This window comes from Hesperophylax consimilis, chromosome 6 (genome assembly GCF_061612785.1).
Source record: "Hesperophylax consimilis isolate HC1 chromosome 6, BYU_Hcon_1.0, whole genome shotgun sequence".
NCBI lineage: Eukaryota > Metazoa > Arthropoda > Insecta > Trichoptera > Limnephilidae > Hesperophylax > Hesperophylax consimilis.
The window spans coordinates 19115803-19135188 of record NC_142841.1 but is presented as its reverse complement, the minus strand read 5'-3'; the positions used below and the strand labels follow the sequence as shown (position 1 = coordinate 19135188).

The following is a 19386-nucleotide window of genomic DNA, read 5'->3' as shown; positions in this document are numbered from 1 at the left end:
TTGTCTCGCGACAGCGCATCACAGCCTCTACAACTTGTTTATCACTTGTCTAATTATAATAATAGAATGTGTAACTGAAATAGACTAGGTAAACCATAATATATAATAATAACCTCGCCTGTCATATTAGCATAAATGTTGTTTCATTACCGAGGGTAATTATTTTAGTTTCGCCTTATGAAAGAGCAGACGCGATGCGCTGTGCAATAACTTGGCTGAAAAACGTAAGTACTAGTCAAATGATAGGTCTGTAATCAGAAATCAATCGGATATTTTCACTAAGATATTTTCACTAATTATACCATATTAAAAGTTAACTTTTCTAATTCTGAACATAGCTTTTTATCACTCTTCATGACTTTATATCAATTTTCAAGAGTGTGTTGACGTGTGTTGAATTGCCACTGTCCTGATTTGCCCGGTAACAACGTCATATTCAACAACCAACAACGTCATATTCACCAACAACGTCATATTCATCATTACCAACAACGTCATATTCACGAATTAAAACTAACATGTTTTGGCAACTAATGAAAAAAAATACCACATTTTAAATCGTTAATTATAGAAATTTTTTTAGTCAACATAAAAATAAAATAAAATTACCATCATTATAGTTATTTTTTTAACCGACACTGCAAAGTATTACATGGTACGCCAGCACAAAGATAATTCATCTATCTAGCTTGTAAATTCTTCAACCTTCTACCAGATAACTTAAAAACCAAAACCCGTAAAAAACTCCATTCTTTCAAAACAAAAATAACGGGTGGATCCTTACATCTGCAATATATTTCAATCATAATAGCCATACATGTCCTATTTAATTTAATTATCAAATAAAATATTTATACATAAATATAAGTGAATTGTATAATACATAAAATAATTATTGTGTAAAAAAATTCAATCCGTAAACACTTCTGCTTAAAAATTGCTCAAAAACTCAAAAATTAGTTTGTTCTTATTAGTGCCAGAGTGATTAGATAGTGGTTTGAATGGTAGAAGTTAGGGACACCCGAGGTAAACTTAACGCGGTACTTCTACACCGGAATGAGATACGGAGTCGAATTATAATCGAAATAATGTAGTTTTTTAACAGTAACATTGTGATAAATTATTATTAGCAATAAATTAGTCGCCTGTAATATCAATTCAAATTGAAAATATCTCCCGAGTAAAAATAAATGCCGCCGACGGGAATTGAACCCGCGCCTTCTGATGTCCGGTCAGGTGCTTTAAAACCACTAAGCTATGTCGGCTTATTTCCAACCCGCCAGATAATTCAATATGTACTAGTATTTATTGTTATTAAGTTTAATTTGTAGAAATCCACTTTTTTATTTTTTATATATTAGTTTGATAATGCCTTCAGAGGGCGAAACAGCTGTAACGCGTAATAATAATTACACAGCAGAACTTGTTTAAAAACAAACTGTTTTTATAAACCCAATAACAATATTATTGAATATATAAAACATAAAAATAATTTATTTTTTTAAATGTGTACGTCAATCAAAAATTACTGCTTATTATATTTTTTCCACCTGTAAACAACCAACTTAATTTGATGGCGCGGGTTCAATTGCCGTCGGCGGCATTTATTTTTACTCGGAAGATATTTTCAATTTGTATTGATATTACAGGCGACTAATTATTGCTTATGATAATTTATTATTCTTTTGTGCTATTCACAAAAACTTTATCTTACAAACATAATTTTTTTTTTAAATAGTAACATTGTGGTATACAGTAGTTAATGGTGGAAGAATTCGGATACGCTTGAGAAAGACCTTAGCAATAGCGAAACATTGCGGGGTCCACCAGTAAATGTATTCATATATTGATAAATATTATGTATCAAAATATACCGCAGATCTATTTCGTTCACCTAAATACCAGCATTTGAAAGCAATACCCATATTGGCAATTCATCATAACAACTCACGACTATTGAACGGTTCACATCATCGGTCAAAATGCATTTCAATCACATAAATCATACATGACATTTTCAGGTCAATATTTGAATGTTATAAATCTCAATATAATAATACCACCACCATGGCATAAAAGCTGATACCAGATTAAATTATTCAAATTATTTCATGTTAATCATCCTTCCCCAATATCATAAATTCATCATAAATTTTCACTCATACATCAAAATGAGCAACTTACTTGAGTTTTATGATAAACTATCTCTCCTATCGAATTTTAACATGCTATCAAATTTTAACAACATTCCAAAAATATGGAACAGATAGGTACATAACTTGGCGTCTTTTTAATGCATTTTTAAAAGCTCTTTCACTCATGATGGAAATTAAATTGCGAGCTAAAAATAATATTTTAATATTGAATTATATTCGAAGGATATCCAACACGGTAAAATTAATTAAAACCATATTGGATAGTGTTGGGAAGTAAGAGCTTCACAGATGCATTCATAGAGGGTAGTGCATAGAGCTTGCATGGAAGCCCGCAAGATGGCAGCTAGAAGCCAGTAGTCGCCAGGACCTGTTAGAATGCTCCCAGACAAACTCAGTGTTTCAGATCTCAATTAGCCAGCTTCTAGTTAGGTCGACTATCGAGTCACCATTGTAATACGCGAGGTATTAATAAATCCCTGATTCACCACAAAGAACCAATTATTTATAATATCTTTCTTCGACGAGTTGGAAAACTGTTTGTGGGAACACAACAGATAGCTAGGTGCATAAGTATATGAGTTATCCTTTAAAAAACCTTGATATTAATCTGAATTGATGATAATCTTTCGAACTGAGAGTGTTTGTGTTGAATTTAATTGTTGAAGGGTCTTTTCCAATCTTATCATTTTAATTTTAAGGAAATCTAGCATGTCGACATTTAGATGCCGATAAATTATATATACATATATAAAATCAATCATTCATGAATATGATTGTATTTTACAGCAAAAAATTGCAACATCCTTTCCGATTAGATATCATCGGTATTCATTCAGTGACCTTACGAGGTTTAACAAATAACTATAAGCAATAATTAGTCTCCTGAAATATCAATAAAAATTATTTATTATTTGTTATGCTTTATGCTAAGCATAAAACTTTGTCTTATAAAGATTAGTTTATCATTAAAAAAATAATAATATTTGACAAGTCAAAAATATTTCACCAACAAATGAAGATATAATATGTCTCGACGCCATCTAGTGAGAAATTTAGCACTAACAAAGCTTTTCCTAAAAAAATAAAAGTGGTTGTTTATAGGTGGAAAAATATAATAATCAGTAATTGTTGATTGAGGTACTAGTACATATTGAATTAGTTGGCGGTTTGGAAATAAGCCGACTTTTCTCAGAGGTTTCAGAGCAACTGACCGGACATTTATTTTTACGCGGGAGATATTTTGAATTTTTATTGATATTTCAGGGGACTAATTATGGCTTATAATTATTTCTTTATGCTACGCATAAAACCTTGACTTATAAAGTTTATCATTAAAAAATAACTTATCAGGTTTGTTGAATTACAGAACAACGTAAAAATATGTAAGTCAACAGTGAAAATGTTATCAAAAATATATACATTGCAACATTATTGAAGGCCAATCTATACAAAAACAAAAGGCAAGAAAGGAAAATAAATCTGGAAGGATAACATAGTTGTTTTTCATAAACTGATAAATAGCTTTCTTTATTTCGGTCAAGGTTTGTGGGGAATCCGTTTATGTTGTTTATTTTGCATTCAATTTGATTGATAAGCTTAGTGGAAATATGCTAAATTAATTAAGAATAATTCAAGGTAAATAATAATTATGATGGATAAGTTGGATTGATTGTGATTCCTATCTTCATTGAATTTTTTCTTCGGAGAAATTGATTGAATCCATGGCTAATTGAATTAATGGATAAATGAAAATATGTACATATACAAATAGTTTTTAAAGGTGTTGATATGCAAGTATGAGAACCGAAAGGGGCCAGTTAATATTTGTAAGATAATTAAAAAAATGTACGTGTGTATACTTAAACTACATTTACTTCTTAAAAAAGTGAAATTGAAAAAGTATGATTTCCGACTCATAGTGGTTAGCAAATATCAACCTAATAAATTTTTTTTCATGAGATTTTAAGGGATGATTTTAAATACATTAGGTAAAACCCTTCATAATAATACATGCATAGATCACATAGTCCGGTAAATTCTGTTTCTTTTGTAAAACTTTTCATACTTATAGTAACTAGAATGCTATGCCTTATACGTGCCTGAAAACTTTACCTGACTTATCGTCACGACCTGTTCAATATACCACACGGCAGAACAGATCTTTTAACACAACATAGCATGACATGAGGAATGGTGCTGTTGAATAAAATTGATGAATTATTCATTTTAGCTATTTTTAGGATTTTATTAATAGATTCCAATATCAATATTTGAGACAAACTCTTTCTTACGTCAAAAAAAAATTAAGTATTTCCTAACGATAGAAAAAAATATAAAAATATTTTTATTAAATATGGGCGCCCGGTTATATATGACCCTCAAACGCTCGAGGGGTTAAGAGTGTAACTAGAATGGCTTATACGTGCCTGAAAACTTCTGCTGACTTCACGTCACGACCTTTTCAATATACTACATGGCAGAACAGATGTTCTAACACAACTGTTCAATAATAACTACTCAAAATGACAATTCAACACATCTCTAAAATTTGATATAAAGTCATTAAAAGTGATGAAACAAAAACTAGGTTAAATAGTTACATATGTAACCTATTTAACATAGTTTTGGTTTCATCATTTTTCATAACTTTATAACACTTTTTATAGGTGTGTTGAATTGTAATTTTGATGAGTTATCCGGTAGCTGTGTTAAACGTGTCTAAAACAAAATATATTGTTTAATATTTATAACAAGGTAAGTATTTAAGTGTGTTCATTTCAACTTAGAAAACTATTCTAAGCCGATTGAAAATATAAAGGTATATTCATTTGATTGATAGGGATTGATTCTGTTCAGCTAACGAATAGATTCTTCGACTATATACTGTAGTCATATTATAACTATTCGTAATGATTGTATAATTCATTCATAATTTTGGTACAATATTTATTCTGTCTATTTTATCGGTTTCTAAACCTCTACAACTGACTATTTAATTATTATAAAACTATTTTTCAAACGGCTCAACGCCTACTCACCTGTAAAATGTATCCGTATTTCTATACAATGGTCTATAGACATTAACAATCCTCTGATAACATATCATTAATACTGTTATTACGAACGTAATATGTCGGATTGAGGTAGACTGACATTATTATTTCAACCTACACAAATTGTTGCATAATCATGGTGGCTTAAAAAAACAATGATTATTTCAGTGCATTGGCCTTAGAACCACTCGTACGGATAAATAATAATTCTTAGACAATCTATAGATAAATAATAGGGAAAGTATGGTTGAAAATTCACATTTGTAAAAATAGAAAATGATACGAATTATTTTCAATTCATATTTCGCCAGAATTTTTATTTTCTCAGTCTGGATTTTTCACTTCCGTTTGAAGAATTCATAACCGTTTTCTAGTCATAGATTACTAATGTTACCTTTCTTAACGTAATTTTTCTTGGTAGCTGTGAACTTGTAATGTTTAACAATGATTTTTTTTTTGGGTATTATGCCGTGTTTCGCTACCTCCTTTTTAGCCAACGTTTCGGACAGCATTACAATGTGCATCATTAGGGCAGATGTGTTTTTGCACACACTTTTAGTCATGAAAATCTCAAATCATAACTTGTAATGGTTTGTTATACCACATAATTAAAAGAGCATAATTTTGTTCAGTAGGTACCTAAGTTTGATAATGTTAATGTAATGAATGGTACGTATACATTTGCGAACCGAGCCTCGAATTACGGGAAAGGAACAAAGTAATTGCAAGCGGCGCGCGGCGGTTCGCGCCATTTGCGGCTGCTTAGTTGTTTTACAACAAGTTGAGGTTCAGTTCGGCATTTCAGGTCGCGTATGTATACGTAGCATAAAACATATGTCTTAGTCATATATGTCGCCTATTCAAATATATATTTTTTAAATTTAAGCGAACATTAAAATACAATAGGTACATAGTAAATTAATGCACTTTTCACAAGTTTCTTCCCTCACACGGAGAAAAATGACTATTGCTAACTAACTAAGAATCTCTTAAAATTATTGGTAAAATTACTGGTTAAACATGAAGTTGCAGGCCCTAAACGAATTAATGAATTGGTTTCCGGATAAACTTGAAGTAAAATACGAATATATTATCACGATGTGTTCCGACATATAAGGAATTTACTAAAAGTTTATCAGGAAACTGTCTGAAATCATGTTTTTACGCTGATTACCAATAATATGAAGAGATTCTTAATCAATTAGCAATGGCGACGTATTTAAGATGAACGATCGATTTGTATCATAAATTATAATAAAATTTGATTGTGTTTATTATTATTATTATTTACGTGAAAATCTCATATTAGCGAAATTATAAAAAAGATTTTAGAGAATTTTTCGACACACTGGATTATACTTGTCAATTAAATTTGAAACACGTGTTTCTTTAATGTACATAATTTATCTATCTATTCTACCAATTCCTTCTAAGAATCAAATTTGGTTGATAAACAATGTACATACATCATAATATTTCACTACCCAATGTCGTGTTCTGAAAAAGGTACCTAGGAATTTTATTTAAAATATTTGATTGCTTGAGATGATTCTATTTTACGAGAATAAATAGTAGTTTCTACAAAGTGTTTCAGGCACGCGAATATGTGATCAGTGCCGTGTCAATGAACGATAACGGGGGCTTTCAGAAACATATATATATATATATATATATATATATATATATATATATATATATATATATATATATATATATATAGTTTAACTACGTGTCAAAAGAGTTTTTAAATGATAACATGGCAGATCGGTAAGCGTAAGGTCCCAAGCTCAAAATTAACTGCAATGAGCAAATAAAAACTATTCAGAATCAATTTTTTTCTTATGTAAAAGGGTGATAAGTTGTAGTGCCACTGGCTTACAATAGTTAGCTCTCTTTTTAAGCATCAAATCTTATATAGCATCATATCATACAACCTACACGTGTTATATTTTATTTTTAGATATAGGTACACATTTAAAACGAAATAAATAGTTCTCGAGTTATGAAAAACATTTAAAACTTGAATGATCATCATTCGTTAAAAACAGAAAGTAATGCTTGTGGAATGACAGATGATCTAGCTACCAGAGGTTTAACCAGCAACCGTTATATTGTGGACATACATAAAACTATTATACTTATATTGAGATAGGATTTACATAACATATGCTACTGTTCGTTATCCTTTTTTGAGTACTCGTATTATCATGGACAAGTTATTTCCTTTTCCGGATCAACAATATTAACTACAGCATGCCTATGTTTGAAAAGTTATCCACTCAAGGGATTATGTCAAATAGCGACGCTCATTATGCCGACACATAAAAAAGCCATTAACTAAGGTGTTAAAATCCCGGCTACAAGTATGCACAATAACGTCAGACATCCGCCAAAGGTACTTGACGAGTTTGCTTCATCACCCCATGACCTCATATTTTTACCCATTTGGGTAGTGATTTGAACTTTGAAAGGGATGAACTGGAAAGAATAATAATGCTCTATTCATCCAGTGTCGAAGGGAACGAAGGGTCGTTCTAATACACATATAGGCAAACCATTTTAAAGATCGCACTTATGTAGTATTTGGCACATCGATAGTATCGCGAGCAATCGTCAATCTGGTTCGAACTAGTTCGAAACACTTGTCTGCAGCTCCGCTTAACCCGCAGTGGCCCAATGATACATTACATTACCACACAAGCAAGAATGTCTTTATTCCGATTTACCTGTGCCCTTCTGTTATTATGACTCAAGGGTCATGTCAAGACATGACCTGGCCCTGGTATTTGATTGACCTGATCGTGCCACGTCCTACCCGAGCATTTCCGACTTCCACGAGTATATCATATATGTTCATGGCGTTCCTTTTCACGGTAATCTGCTCTAAAATATAAAACCCTTTAAGCGTCCCTTTCTTATTCATTTTTCTTCCATGAATCTTTCTTTCTGTCCAATTTTCAAATATTTAAAATATATATATTTTTAAATTTTATATTATAGAAACAAACAGTACATGATTTACAGAGATGAAACAATATACAGGAATAAGATATTTCATGTTGGGTACCTATGATAGGTTTCCTTGTAATGTCTGCAAAATGGTATGTTTATTCCTTAATTACCAGGTGACGTATGTAGTTTATAGGTGTGTGTGTGTGTGTGACGTGTGTAATGTATGTGTGACTGTTTGTTTGTGTGTGTCTGTATGTATGCGCATTGAATAGTTTAAATTATTGACATGATGCCACGTTTGAATTTGGGCAGTGAATCCGAAAAAATGTCAATGTTGTCTCAAAGGTATGTTAAAGTTAATAAGGGACAGAAGTTCAGTACAGTCAATGTCATTGTTTAAAATTCTGTGTATAAATACTGAGTTAGCCACTGCTCGTCTACGCTGCAAAGTTTCAACTGTACACTCAAAGTTAGTAATAATATAATTATAATTATATGATATCTACAGCCATGTTTTTAAAGTGTCACTTGAAAGTTATCCGCAATAACGGTATCCATCTAGTAACGCTAGTTCGCTCGGCGATGCCGTCACGTCAATTCGTCAATTGGACGCGAATTGGATTGTCGCATTTACCTTGGAGGTTGGTTGGACCTGAGGACCATAATTGGCTCCTACGGGCAATTTATTTCCTACCTCGCCAGAGAGAGACGGAATGCTGGACGTGAGTTGAATGTAATATAACCGTCATGTCTCGAAAACTCTGGCTTTTTTGTCGTACTGTGTGCAAAGTGCACTTCAAGGAACTGAGGAATGTCAACATCCATGGTTTTTGCAAAGTAGGTGATGATTAAATAAAAGTGAAAAATATTTGTTGCGTGATTCGTGAGCTATTTACAGTTTTAATAATATTGTCCCTATTGTGGATTTCAAATTCGAAACCTTAAATTGAATCAATGTTGCTTTAGGTTCCGACAGGATTTGTAAGATTTACGCTAGATCGTGTTTTGCAAGGTTCGGCAAAATTAACGTTTGAAACCATTTAGCTTTTCCAAATATAAGAAAAATGATATAACGGTTTTTTTTTCAAATATACGAAAAATGATATAACGATTATTGAAGATAATATTAGCGAAGTGTCCCGGAAAGACAAGGGTCCTGGGTTCGAGTCCTAGATGTGACCGTATCCTTTTCTGATTTTTTTCAATAATTAAATATTACAATTTGAGGTTTTACTCAATAAAGTTATTCCGAAAAATATATAATGATATAACGGTTTTTTTTTTAAAACATTTATTAATTTACTAAACCAAAAAAAACTAGTAACTATATCTCTCTCGTGGATTTCACAGGATATGTTAGCCGTGATTAGGTTAGACTAAATGGTGATTAATAACTAATCTCTTTCAATGTTCTGAAATCTTAAAAGCTAAAGTTTTGTATTTGTTGCATACTAAACCATCAAACGGACTGAAAAATAGAGATGTCTATGGTTTTCAAAGTCAAAACTACGGTTAAAACGGTGTGATTGATAAATTTTAATAATATAACGTTAAGTTATGTTATACCAACATATCTAAAAGGTGAGGTTACATATGAAAAAACAAATTTTACTGTTATTAAATTCAATATTAAATATTTTTGCGTGATTCTTGTTATTCATAAATAGACAACAAATAAAATGGTTTAAATAACAAAGTTTTGTGGTTTTTCATGTAAAAACCGTATTATTTATTCAATCAACGCTATCTACCTTTCGTCATTTGTGTACATTCTCTGTTTTCCGATTTTGAGGTTTTTTCAATAATAACAGCAATAACTAAATATCGTTCAGATCCGTATTACTACGACACATTAAACATAATGTCTGTATATTATTATGTACAGAGTTGCCATAATATGTTAAATTTATTCAATTTTAATAAAGATTTGTTGCACAATATTCAAAATCTACAGATAAAAGGGATTTAACTCCTCAAGCTTAGTTGTTCGGTTTTGGGAACAAACAGCGATTACGTGTACAGTTAATTTGTTCGCTTTTCGGAACAGCTCATATGGTTCCAGAGAAATAATTTTGTCCCTGTGAAAATTAACCACGGAATAATTAAAATATACACCTCTATGAGACCAAATATTTTGACCGCAATTTGAGAAAAAATTATGAATCTTTTTTTGTAATTATTATTATATGAAACGACAAAAAAGAGATTTGACAATAATGCGTATAATAGACGTGTAATAAGTTTTCAGATGAAAAAATGTTATGTAAACCTTGTTTTCAGTTTGATTTAAAATTTCAAAATTTTTAAAAATGTATTTATTAAACTAATAAGTTTATTTTTAATAATAAAATTTGAAATCGTATTTCATCACTTTTCAACAAAAGTTTTCAATTTTCGGATATGTTTAGAAATTTAACATTTATTTGGATTGTATTGAGAAGCTGAAATACACACAAATTCTCCGAATTTCTGACAGCATCTTCAAGAAATATAACAGTCAAAACGCCCGAGGCGTGAAGGGTTAAGTGTAAATGGGAAAGTAAAAAAAAAAACTATTGTATTATTATTTTTAAAGACAGGTTGTCAGCACCTGCAGGACAATTAATGATAATTTTAAATCCTTTATGACAAATGATGTGTCACTGGTCACTAGTCACTGGTCACTTGTCAGTATCATGTGATCGTCATTAACGATACAACCGATTGCAAACAACGAAACGAAAAGTCGTGTTTTATAATTTCTAATATTTAATTTAATTTAAGTTTTGTACTAAAATGACGTGGGCTAGAAAAATAGTCGTTGAAAACATAAAAATATTAAACTATGCCCGAATCCTGGGTAATAGTATAAACTATTCATATAATGTATTGTACCTAAATAAAATATAAAATATTAATGCTGAAAGCATCGTGTTAAATGATATTTTTTAACTTTTTCGGTACGTTGTATGATGTATGATATTTCATTGTATGATAATTGTACCTAATATCAAATTTTATATTTATTATGATTCGTAATGAAAGTAAAATTGATAATGATCAATGTTTATTGTGCGATAAATTCTAGTGTGGCATTCTTTCTGTATTATATCTTCGAACTTTTTTTGCTATCCAGATTATCTCTGAAGATATAAAGTATAATACATGGTCATTGTATTAAAATTTGTTGATACCATATTGCAAACCTACATATTATTATATGTATAGACAAATGAATAGTATAGACTGGTTAGTTCCAGAAAATTTACTAAATTATCGCAATCAAAGGTGAAATAAACATGTTGACAAAAACTTTGTAATAGTTCACATTTTTGGTAGCGGTCAAAATAAAGGTCACCGTTCTAATTACTTAAAAAATACCTAACTCTCAAACTTCCCCACCTTCATCTTCCCAACCTCCTTCCCCTCCTTACTACCTTCAGTCTCATGGTCGGGATGCCATAGTTTCACTGGCTCTTGTGCGGTAGTCAAATAAAAAAGTTACAAAATAATTCTCGCCCCTTTTGAAGTGTCCAAGTGTAGGTAGAGATCAAAGGCGTCCCTACCACTGATACCTAGTTACTTTTTAACCTCTCACTCATTCTCGTAAACTGCGCACGTAAATGAAAGAGAATTCGTAACGGATCTTTCAGCGGTAGGACAATATTATTATGTTGCTTGATTAAGGCGAAGCTTAGTGCTAAATCACTATTTTGATTAATCTTTATAACGAATTGGTGTACATTATGAATACCAAAAAAATATGAATTATATAAATTGAAGGTTTTCCTATCGTTTCGTTTGAGTAGAATAAAAAAAAAAATACTCAATAAAATATATAAATGTAAACTAGTAAAAAAATGTGTGAACGCGTAAAGGAAACAACTTTTAAAAATACAGTATTATAGCTACGCTTTTCTGTGACAGTTTCACTTGATTAACTTTTTTGTTTTCTTGTAAAATTATTTACAAAATAAATAAAAACCAGTTTTGTGCTTGAAATCGAACGTTTCTAGACTATGTTTGTCAACTGATTTTAATGCCTATTACCTACAATATAAGGTATATCAAGAACATATACATTTGTGGCTTGTAGCTTCCTCTTAAAATCGCTGCTGGTAAGCCATATTTTTAAACAACACCTGTCTAAGTAATGTACATATGTTTACATGAACACATAAATTTACATCTGTCTCCCGAGTATTGGGGTAAGAATTATTACTTAATTGATGATAATTGGCTATTATCTTCAATTTGCTCAGACTTAATCACAAATTGCTGATATGTCTGACATATCGGGCTTACGAGTGTCACACTAAACACACACATTGGCTCCTCAATTGTGTATCGCTTATCACGTGCCACCAATATGTACATATTGTACATATGTACATCCTAAGATCAAGATAACATAAGATAGTGGAAGCAGCGATTTATTCGAAAAGCCGCGATCGACTCAGTATCATTAAGGCTGTTCAAGTATAAGCCTACAAAATGTTACACTTCCTTCAAACGGAATTACGCGCACGTAAAAAAATCTCCATCGACGACATTTTGTGACAGTGATAAAAAATATAACAAAGTGGAATACCGATTATAATATTCGCGTTTTAATAATATCGTTTGATTTCTATAAGTTAGTGTTGTGTTACAGGTGATTATCTGTTGAATCAGGGTCGACAAAATATGGTTTACAAAAAGTATAGTGATCTCACAAAGGCTGGGAAAATCAACCATGACCAAAGTTTTCTCAATGTCGATGGAAGGAACCAAGGTAAAGTAACTTTTTATTCTGAGTCTCAGTTGAGTAAATTTACTGCATTGTGTCGCTTATAATAATCAAAATAATATTGTTAAATTTAAATATTTAACCAATTGAAGTTTTCTTACTGTCTGTGGAGTAAGAAGCATCAGATGTTTAACGCTTTTCTGGTACAAGTTCAGTGATGTAGTTAAGTAAATGTTTCATAAAACCTTTTTATACCTCAGATACCAAAAAAACCACGACTTGAAAAAAAAATTGCATTTATTACTATTCATTTACTAATGAAAACGATGATATTTATACATAAAATAGTAAACAACCTATTGCCAAAATACTTTTCAAAGAAAATTGTATACGACAAGGACATTCACAAACATAATACAAGAAGGTGCAATGATATTAGGCTACCAAAAAAGGATATAGCCAATACACAAATAAGTTTACTACACAAAAGAATATAATATTATGATGCGTTTCCGGAAACTATAAAGACTGCACCAATTGATAGATTCAAGCTGGATTATAGGAGCCATATTAATTACTAATAAAAATTAAATAATGTATGTATGTAATTAACAATAAATTAGACATTTATAGACTTCGACGAATAAATGGCTAGTATAAAATTAATAAATAAATATATTGAATGAGAAGTTAGCATTCTGTTGATGCCCTCATATCTGATTTCACAATAAGTTTAACAGTAGTCGAGTTGATTTAAATTACAAAAATATGTTAATACTTGCTTCTCTCCAAATAAGACTCCAATCGGGCTTTAAATTGAATAAATATATATATCGATGAAATGTTATGCAAGTATGTTCCATACTTCCACTACTTTATCCGCAATGAAGTGTTTCCTAGGATTGAATGCGCAAAAGGTGTTATAATTTTAATTTATTTGTGTCCACAGAGATTTACGCTTGTGTCGGAGGTAAAGATTTCTTGAATTCCAGGACAACTGAAATGTTCAAATAAAATTTTGAAAGTCGCCTCTTTCTCTTCTTTCTTTTAATATTGGCAATTTTAGTTCCTTGAGTTCTTCTTTATATTGCCGGTCTTTCGAAGCGCTTTGTTTCCTTTTTAACATCCAAGCTTAACAAATCACTGTCCTACAAACTTATGAAGGACATCTAAATATGTATTATTAATTATATTAACGAGAATTCATGTGAGATATTAAATACTTCGACCATTTAACTACGAGACTTTTCGGTAATTTACTCACTTTACTGCTTTCGAAATTAAGACCCTCCCTGAAAAATGCTTCGTTCTGAATGACGTTATCACAGATAATCTCCGGATGTGTGATCTATACCTATTTTGAAAGTGAGCTGATGTCGTCAAATTAAATCATGCCTTTCAGACAGTCCAATTAAATTGATTTTCCAAACAAGATAAAAAATGGACATTTTAAAATTAATCAATTTCCGCAGAAAGGTAAAATTTTGCTTACTTCGAGCTCACAGAAACGCCTTCAACTTCTATTGGTTATCTCTTCGGTGATCTTAAAGATATAGGCATAGTAAACATTAAAAAAGGCGCTCATTTGACAGTATCAAATGAAGCCATGACCGTCCACACAAGCCATCCATTTTCATACGGAACCAAACGGTCATTAGGTGCGTATGGCTAGAACAAATACCTCTGCACAGCGTGTTTTTGGCGTTGTGTCTACGTAGACCACGCATTATATTAATAAATCATGTCTCTAGCACGTCTCGTTAAAGATAATCGCACAATATATATGACATGATTGATTTATTAGCGGGGATTTAAATTGACAATAGTACAGTATAGCTTAATCTTAGAACAAGCACAATTTTATTATTTAATCCACCGATAATTCACCGATAAGAATATACCTTCGCTGGTAATTAATATTCTGTAGAGTTAGCACATAAAACACATTGCATGTAAAAGACCTACTCTCTGGTTTTTTTTATCTGGTCAATGATTTCGTTTCAAAAGGGTCTAATTTAGGTACCTACATGATATTCATATAGTTCATGAACCATAATTCAGAGACACGGAGAAAAATTAGTATTCCTAAATATTACGAGATTTCGTATTAAGAATCTCTCTGCTCAATTGCTGGCCCGTAACGAATTAATTGATAAACTTTAATACAAGAAGAAATTATTATCACGGTGTCGGAACACGTGTTCATAAATCCGAATATTTCCGCATTTCGTTATTACGTATTATAAAGTTAAGTACACTAGGAATTTAGTAAAACTACAATTTTATCAGGAAACGTCCAGCAATCCCGTTTTTAACCGGCTCTTCAATAATTTGAAGAGATTTAATTAAATTATCAGTACTTATTTTTCTGTCTGTCTGGCGAATTGTCTTCTTTTTACTATTAAATATTTTTTCATATCTTTTCATTTTCATTCCACCTGAAAATGTTAATAATTTTTTTTTTATTTTGCGTATGACTAATATTATGACATAATATGTTTTATTTATGTATGAAAATATAGTTTAAGGAACTTACTGAAAATTATGGCATGGTCACAAAAAAATAAACATTTGGATTGCTAATAAATAAATAAATTCAATTCAGATTTCATGATTTAATTTGATGTTGAACTTTGAGGTGGTTTTCATAAAAAAACTTCAATATCCACTATTTATTATCCGTTGCGCATTGGGTCATTATTAATTACTACTAGTTCAGAGAATAATTAACAGACTAAACGTACAAAAATATATATTTCTATTATTTTTATTTATTAAATCTTAAGAAAAATTTCCTCCGAAATAATAACATGTGTAAGTAGGTACATAAATATATAAATTCATAATTAAACCATAAACACGTTACGGAAAAAACATTACTTTCAAATAAAGATTATACAACTTTTCCAAATAAATGTCACCATATTAATGAATATTCTTTTTTTAAACTTTCTTCAGGCCGGTAGATATTATAATATCGATTATTCGATTTGATAGCTCGTAGTAGGAACCACGATCATGCGAAATCTGTTAGGATAAAAAGTTAGATAAAATTCAACCATCTTGAACCGGAATCTGGACGTAACATACAATTTTAGAGACAGATAAAATGCCAAATGGTCGAGTTAAAATAGAACTTCACTGCGCTCTGTCAATTGTGTTTTTAAAAACTGATGACTTGCATATTATTTATTACCGCTTTTGACTAAAAGTGAATTTTAGCTTGAAATGACATAAAAGATAAGAACTGATGAAAAGACAATAAAAATGTTCTCATTTCATCGATAAACATAAAACCTGGTTTCCCAAAATACCCAATCGGCACCTTTGTGTGTAAATTCTATGATATTAAAATCGTATTAAATAATGCTTCATTATATTAAACTTTTTAATCCAATAAAAATACAATCCATAAATCCTTAACCTCTCAATAAATATTCACACTACGGTGAGTAATTGAGGCCTTCGATTAAAAAAAATATGATTAGATTTTGTTCATCTTGGCATACTTACAATTACAAGCATGATAATGAATTTAGTTAGTTGCCGCATACTTATCTTTGCGAAGAATTGTCGTTTTTTTTGTGTCCTTGACCTTACCTTACTAAATCCTAGTCATTATATACTACATAAAGATTTTTTATAACGAAAAATTAGCTTTCACAGTCAGGAAAAAAATATTTTAGTAGAATATAAGAAGCATGGCTTTACCGTACAATTCCTCAAATTGTTGTTAGTGTTCAATTACTAGCACATTTGAACAATTTTCACAAATTTAGTTTTACAATATTTTCAGATGACACACAGTTCAAACAAGTTTTTTTTTACTTATTTATGTTTCTCATCGCCTGATTGTAATTATTTCTACAAGTTTAATAACTACCAAGAGACTATAATGAATTAATCGTATTTGGGCAGTACAATTACGTTTTTTTATTGATATATTGTAATATTATTAAACATCTTTTCTCTAAGAAAATTTACAAAATAAAAAATCACACTTAACCAACTAAGAAATTCCCGTTTCCGTGTAAACACGTGATTGTATAACCTTGCGTCTTATCCCGGTCTTTATAGCCGTCTAAAAATGTGCATCTAGTGACTTCTATTATAACTTTTTCGTAGTTCTATGAACAGCCACCACTCGAACCATTCCAAAGCTGTCATCTGATATGTGATACCCTCTCGAACTTGAAATCACAAAAAAGGAGTGAGACCTGATATATGTGCAAACATTGCAATGTAACTCTCCATAAAAGCCAATGTTTGCAAAACTAGCATACAAAAATGATATGAAGTTTCAGTTAATTTAACCTAGTATTTTCATAATTATAACACTTTTAGGAAACCCTTCACAAAACATGAATTTCACAAAGGGCACTGATGGGCAATGAAACTGAGTAAGTTTGATGTGCATTCGGCCGGTACTCATAGTGTTAAAACTAAACATTTCATAAAATTATGTCCAAAATAAATTTATTACAATCCAATCTAAAATACATCACATAAATCCATAATCTGAATTGCGATTATCCTACTCATCGGAAATATTTGTAGTGGTATCTTTAACCCACACTATACATAATGTTGAGGGACGAACTTGACCTACTTCAAGCAGTGATTCCTGATATTTTTTGTAGTAAAAAGTTTACATAAAAATTTGTCTTCGGTGTTATGTTTGGTTGTTTTTATTTTTTTTCTTCATCATGGCGTCAGTGCTAACTCAGCCGTTTTAATGTAGTTGGAGCAATTTTTTAAATATAATTTCAAATTAAAAAAAAAAACCATAAATGTTACCGGAGACAAAAAATTCATTCATTTTTTTACTCCGTATGATCCACCACACAAAATAAGAAGAAGACTTTGAATAATGTCAGGAATCACTGGTTAAAACCTCTAGTGCAATAACAATATATTTTCTCCCGGCTTATCTCGTAAATTCGAATATTTTCACAGGATCATAATTCTCAAAATTTAGCGTTTGGTTATTCTGTCGATCTTTTTAAAATATTTTTTTACTTAGTGCCTACGATAAAAAAAACGTCCAGTTTGTAAGTTATTTTATAGCTTTCTATAAACATAGAAAAGGAAGCGATTGCACCCTGGATTTCATTGATTAAAAGTTGCGATATAAAAACAGTGTTTTAGAAATTTTCCCGAATAAAATCGTGCAATATAAAATCGTTATGAATAGATAATAAATTTTATAACATACCCATAAACTTTTTTGTTTGAAATGATAAAATTCGTATTTTATACATTTATGGGTATCTGTCTCATTTTGCCAGACACGATGACGATCAAAGTCAGCAGGGTCAACAGCTTGTTGCGGGATGTTGATCTCCCTCACTCCCTCGCAGTATCTGAAATGATGTATACAATCAGTATCATTGCTTTCGAACCTTTCAAACCTTTTCGATTTTCAAAGATTGTAGGTACCTATGACGTATTGTTGACCCATTTGTCTAAACATAAAACAAAGATTTTAAAAATATTATTGGATTTTCAGAAAAATTATTTCATCAATGAATTTCTGTCTTTTCAAAGTGCGCACTGTTCTCTTTCTTGTAACTTATCTTATCGGAGTAATCTTAAATATAAATCTCAACCGAAGTGTATTATCATACCGTTCAGCATAGTAAGATCTGAATGCACTTTCTTGCAACGAGAAATGTAATTTTAGTTTCTTATTATATGTATGTTGCTGGTTGCTAATGTAAGTATGTTTTGTTGTTGCAGGGATGGCGGCCGACGGGTCGACAACGGACATCACGGGGCTCCTCAATGACACCGGTTAGTAATCTTGCAATCAACTACCATAATCTTTCAATAATCTCCTGGCCTGCTCAGTGCTCAGTGCTCACCGTTGTCATTCCATCTTCTACATTTACAGTGGCACTCGAAAGTACCACTTTTTTGCTTACACTAGGTGGAATTTTTTGCCAATTTATTTTGAACTTCGAATGTATTCGGTTGTATTTATGTTTTTTTAGCACAATGTTGTCTTAACATCTCCGCTATATAAAGTGGGACTCCATAATACCACTTTAAATTTACACTTTTAAACGTTTTTACGGTATGCTTGGTCGCATAATGTCAATATTTGGTTTTACGAAAATGTGGAAAGAAGGTGAGGAAAATATGATAAGTTGCTTCTTCTTCTCCTGACTTTGTCGTGGTTAAGTGGTAATTACCTGGGATCGCGAGTTCAAATCCCGGCGTGCCTAAGTAAATTTTGTTAGTTTTATTTGTTTTATTTCACAATTTATTAATTATAAACAATACAGGCCTAGTATATGTACGGCACGTTCCAGAGCGGTAGATAATTTCAGTACCGCGTTAGTGAAAGACAACCTTTCATAATCGAAACATTGCTTGAAATGATTTTAATCGTGTTTGGTGACCAGATCTGAATAGCCAGGTACCAGGTATCACCTTTTCTACACCATCTCCTTCCCGTTCCTACTACCTTCACTTTCCACCCTAACATTCACCCCGATCTGGGATGCCATAGGCT

General features: G+C 31.2%; 1 protein-coding gene across 3 annotated transcripts in view; it reads left to right on the top strand.

Moving 5' to 3' along the window:
- Nucleotides 1-19386, top strand: part of LOC149423015 (uncharacterized) — a 380033-nt gene that overhangs the window by 193891 nt on the left and 166756 nt on the right. For 2 of the 3 annotated variants that reach the window (XM_089632432.1, XM_089632431.1), the window contains exon 3: nt 18609-18662. In XM_089632432.1, coding sequence (XP_089488558.1) covers nt 18609-18662 — 54 coding nt within the window. Of the gene's footprint in view, nt 1-10921; nt 11001-12794; nt 12915-18608; nt 18663-19386 lie in introns of those variants that run through there. The other variant, XM_089632429.1, reaches the window with a different exon arrangement.